At 41.1% G+C, this 5,576-nt stretch overlaps 1 protein-coding gene across 1 annotated transcript in view; it reads right to left on the bottom strand.

Moving 5' to 3' along the window:
• Positions 1-2,443: 2,443 nt before the first annotated feature.
• The window catches only part of LOC109307492, a 5,639-nt gene continuing 2,506 nt past the window's right edge, over positions 2,444-5,576 (bottom strand). Inside the window, exon 2 of the mRNA XM_019531456.1 lies at positions 2,444-4,055. Coding sequence (XP_019387001.1) covers positions 3,259-4,055 — 797 coding nt within the window. The 3' untranslated portion in view covers positions 2,444-3,258. The remainder of the gene's footprint in view (positions 4,056-5,576) is intronic.

Raw genomic sequence — 5,576 nt, 5'->3', positions numbered from 1 at the left:
CACAGTTGTAAAAAAATTTGAGAAGTACAGCTACCATGGTTGTAACTCAGGTTCCAGTGTGCCTTGGGCAGCGCTCACAGTTTTGTGCACATTCATATCTGCTGTTATTCATTTGTATTGTAGCACTGAGGAGCCCCGGGCCTGAATCAGGACCCCATGACATTAGGTAGTGTATAAATACATAATTGAGTCCCTTTATGAAGGGTTTTTACTGTCTATAGACCAGGTGTAAAGTGTTCAGGTTGTCCACAAAACTTTCCATGCCAGTCAGCAGTCTGGCCTAGCCCAAAGCCCTCATCACTTTAATTTAATGTGAAGGATGAGGTGTCCTGCAGCGTTCTGCCTGCCAACTCTTTGTCCTATGTTTTGTATGAATTACACTTGCATTTAAGACCACCAAATGTAAAATACTCAGCTTGTAATCAGCAATATTGCAGACGAAAGATTTCGGGTCTGATCTTGCAAGCACTTTTGCAAGCATAGACCCCACTGATGTCAACATTATTTTAAGTGGAATTGAAAAGGGAAGCAGCTGACAAAGTCAATATGTTATTAAATTATCTCATTTACAAAGCTGAACAGAGGTTTAAACTTGGCTCCGAGTGTCAAATACAGTTCCCAGCCATCCTGCGGGAGTCCTGTTATTTAGTCTGTGTTCCAGACACCCTCCCTTTGCTTTATTAGCTCCCTGCTGAAACAAGATAATTATTCATAATCTGCATGTGTGGGATCTAGACAAAAAAAGGCTCTTGAAATTCAGCTGCTTTAATGAATGGCTGTTAACTTGTAAAACACAAGATTTCCTATTATATACGGGCATCATTTAGCCTAGAGACAACCCCCTGTGGCTGCTCTACAGGATCAGAGGGCCTCCTTGCCGCAGAACGAACACACTTTTGTCACACGCAGGAGCGGCAGAACAGGAGGATTTCGGGCCAGGGAGATGTATCGAAGTGCAGAGGCTAGTGCCGGGATCTCTCCAGGAACCTTGCCATAGGGCTAGAAGACGCGAGTCCCGGCGGAGCTGAGGACATAGCAGCGCGAAGCTATTGCCGCAACAGTTGCATTACAGGATTCACTGGCTTCCCCAGGGCCTAAAGAAAGTGCGTAGGATGGCAGCATGTCAATCCAGCCTAAAAAATACACTTTCTTCTCTCCTCCCTACCCCAAGCTAACATTACAAAGAGAAAAAAAAGAAAATCACAAACCCCCTTGCTCATCTCGTATAATCTTCTAGAAAAAAACGCAAAAGGATAACGGTTAATAGGAAGGCAAATCCTCCTTTCAGGCCTACAAAAATAATTTTTTGGCATCCACATGAGGCTTCAACATGTATTGCTCACCTTCCCCCCTGAAGAACGCCTGTGCTTGGATACAAGAGGCCCGATTGCACAGTCAGCTTTTAAAATCAAGACATCCTAATACCTCCTGCAGCAAGGTCTGTTTTTAAATGATAATTTATCCATAGCCAAATAGAACTCGATGTGACGCATGCCCTTGGATCTCTGAAGTAACTGGCATTTTCTTTCCTTAACAATCACACACAGACGACTCTGCGACTTCTTTCTTCAATTCGCAACTGAATTCTCAGCTTCCATCTCCATTGGGCTGCGACTGGGGGTTTGATTACAGCTTGATCTGCGCATACATCAGCTAAGGACGCAGCTCTGAAAGTCCAAGTCAATCTTGTTGGCCAACCAAGCACGTACATGGAAGAAGACTGTTTTCACTGTTATTGTGTATGTTTGTCTTAATACCATCCTACCTGTTTTGATTAAAAAGAAGATTAAATGCGTAGCCTTTTTTGGTAAGCATTTCAAATCTGGATTTATCTGTCATTTAAGTTCAGTGTTTATTTATCTAAGTCTTCCCATTGGCTTCAGTGGATTTTGAGTGAGGCAGGATAGGAGGCCCTAATTTATACAGTGTGTGACAGCAAAATAAGACACTTAAATGATCACTGGCCACATCTACACATGTGCCTAACTGTGGAATAGACTAATTAACTGTGGAGTAAAGCGTCACCATCTACATTTGCAGTGTTATTAGGCTGCAGTAAGCTAACACCACTGTAAGATAGTACTGTCTCACAATGGTGTAATTTACTGTGGTTAAACATGTGTAGATGCTGACCACGGGCGTAAATTGTGCCCAGTCAGCCCAGCCAGCAGGGGGCCAGATTCCTGCCGGGAGCCTAGCCACACTTTAAGTAGCCTCATGCCCCACTCAGCCCCTCCACTGCCCAACGTTGCCATCCCCATGCTCAAACTGCTGCTGTCCCAGGCGCATGTATAGACGCTGTGCCCAGAAGGAGTTTACTCTGGCTCAGACTGCTCCAGAGTTTAGTGCTTTACATTAATTGCACATATAGATGCACTCACTATAACTTAATCCCACTGTATTCAAAAATGGGTTTTGCATTGCCATAAAATGGCACCATGTATCAATGGCAGTGTTTATTTCGGTATGTAAACAATGCATTTACATTACACCTTGTAAATTAACAATGTGGATTAACAAGGAATTAAACTGAAAAATAGCCAAATAGCCTCAATAAGCTAGAAAACTGTGCATTATAAAAACTACACTTTTCTTGACAGGATTAAAAAAGACCTTAAAACTACAGTTACTTTAAAAACAAGCAACATAAATTACATTAGAAATATGGTATAACCAAAATAATACAGTATCAATTATTCTCACGGCAGTCTTTTGAATGTAATGTATCTTCAATAAGAAGAGACTGACCCTGCATCTGTGACACTCGCAAGTAAATCACATCTGAAGGGACAGGTCCATTCCCATTCAGGTCTATGGAAGTTCTTCATTGAATTCAAATGGCAACATGATAATCAGACTGTAAATTATTGGCACTACTCAGAGGAACAAGGGTTACAGATTCAGTCCCACAATCGGCAATGTATTGGGAGTTTCATTCAAGCTGATTTACCCTACTTCTCCTCATCCTCTACTTTGCCGAGTATTTCTTTAAAGGAGGAGAGACTTCAAGTTTACACAAAGGTCTGTCCTGTTGCAGCTAGATAACGCGGGTACCAGAAGCAAGTTAATTTAAAGCTAGATACGGTATCTTTGCCATGGTCTGCTGTGTAGACAGACTCACAGTTCTTCCCTGAAACAAAAAAAAAATTCTTACCTGAAACACTCAGTGCTCAAGCCTACTCTTGTCAGAGGGAGTGAGATTTTGGTCACTGCAGAAAATGCAGAAAGACTACACCCTAAATGGTTATTTATACAGGTTTAGCCTTTTAACAAAGATTCCACTGAAAACGATAAACTCTGCTTTTGAATTTTTGTTTCTGACGAGCACTCTCGGGATATTTTAGCCAAGTATCTGACAGTCTCTTTGGCCACACCGTCCTTATTGTTCAGAGGTTGGTTCACATTCTGCTTTCCCCCTATGCTGTGGACGTCCTGTACAATAAAACCTTGCAATCTACTGTCCTGATTGCGGTTGGAGACAAAATGCTCTTTAACTTTTTCAAAACGTGCTTGTGTTTTTTCTGCCTCTGATCTCAGCTCCCTCTGAAAGGAGCTATGCTCTGCGGAAAAGACACTGGCCTGAGTCAGTTCCCTCCATTCACAGGCCCTTTCTTTGCACATTTCTGCCCATTTCACAGCATTCCCGGCCAAGGCAGATTTCTGCACAGAGCTGCTTTTGATTTGGCTTGATGCAAAAGTAATTACATTCAATGGAAAAAAACCTTGCGTCTGACAATGGCAATGCCTGTATTCTAGAACGGTAGCGCTTGAATGTATCAGAGGAAAACAGACATTTAGAAAATCATGGTTAAAATATGTGTCACAAGGCTGGCTGTGTCCAGTCCTAACCAGATTAGTTTCTGTGACTGGTAAGCAGTCTTCTTTTGGTCTTTGGGGACTGTGCATGCCAGCTGGGTCCTCCAGTTCTCTCTGCCCGAGTTCTCTCTCCAGCATTATGCACTCCAGCTCTTTGTCTGCAAATGTTCTTCGTTTCCTCATCCTCTCACTCAAGTTAGAAATAAGTCGTTGGTTTTCCTGTGGAGGAGGTTTATAGCCTAGGAGAACAATGGAAAGCTTTCTTGAGTGTTTTCTTTATCAATTATCAATCCTGAAACTTCTTGCTACAAAAGATTTGGGCTTTCTTCAGCTTAGTGCCATGCAAACACATGGTAACAAGTTGTCCCTACCTTGCATATCTTACCTTTAGAGTGAGCTGGCCAAAACTGCTTTTTTTAGCAAAATGTATTTCATTGGCTGACAGTTTCATGAAACTGTGCTCATTTCAATTACTTTTTTTGGATGACTTTTTTTTTTTCCAGAATAATTGAAATAGAACTGAGTATTTTACTTTCCTCAGTCTTCCTATTTGCAGTTTTTGAGTTGTTACTCATGTTGCCCTGCCCAGACACCCCTACCTCCTTCCTCCCTGGTCCTGATAGAAACAGTAAAAAGTAGCTGAAAACAAAATATTTGTATTTGTTCTTTTCTTAAACCAAATCATTTCCCGAATTTCTGTTTCACAAAAATGTTTTAAGCATTGTGGTTTTGTCCTGAACTATGACAAAATACAATTATGGAACAGCAAAGTTATTTGTGAAATTCAACTGTCAGGCGTTCTAAACCTGAATAATGACTGCAAGTAGATTTACAGTCAAAGTAGGCAAGAAACAAAGAAAGAGGTCCTGAGAACAGAGAAGCAAAGTGACTTGTGCATGCCCACCTAGGAGAAAGCCAAGGAATAAAGCTAGAGTTAGTCCCCAAACCTTCTGACTCCCACTTCACTTTCCTATCAGCTATACCATGCTACCGTCTTTCCACTTACAGGTTGCCAAGAGTCCTAGTATTTTATATTCAGATCAAACAAAACATTTTTCATTGGGATTAACATTTACACAAGTATAATTACATATATATAAGCGTACAGGGAGACTCACAAATATAAGGCCTTCTTACAGCAAAGTCAATACAGGAGCTATAATAAGGACAAAGGCCGAGCTGCCAGGACCTCCTGCATAAGATAGGCCATAGACTTTCAAGGGAACAATTCTTTCACTGAGTGCAAATAGATGTGGCTGAGGCAAAACATCTCTGTGTCAGGACTTCAAGCAGTGGAGAAGCCATGACATCCCTTGGCAGTTTGTACTAATGGTTAAACTGCCCTTGTTAAAAAAAAAACCAAAACAACAAAAAAACCGGACTTTAAATCCTTATCAACTCGCGAACTTCTTAGGTTCTGGTGCAAAATTATGTCAACAGTTATAAATTCGTTTAAGAATGGCAGGTTTCATTTTATTTTAATCTAGGAACCAATTGAAATTAAGACTAAATAAAAAAAAAAAATTGATAAAATATCAAAGCAGCCAAAACTGGGTATTAAGTGTGGACCCCACCCCCACCCCCTCAAAAACAGATTAAATTTTATGCACAATTCTTCCTGGTTTTGTGTTGCAAGTCTCAAGGTTTATTCCAGTCCCCTCCCTCTAATGTAAATCATTTTTTGATTTATTAGAATTCAAGTACATTTTGTAAAAGGGTAAAGTTGGGGAGGGGGGACCTGTACCCCCTGCTGGTGGGGA

Source organism: Crocodylus porosus, unplaced genomic scaffold (assembly GCF_001723895.1).
Source record: "Crocodylus porosus isolate Cpor-Errol unplaced genomic scaffold, CroPor_comp1, whole genome shotgun sequence".
NCBI lineage: Eukaryota > Metazoa > Chordata > Crocodylia > Crocodylidae > Crocodylus > Crocodylus porosus.
This window is presented reverse-complemented; position numbering and strand designations above follow the sequence as displayed.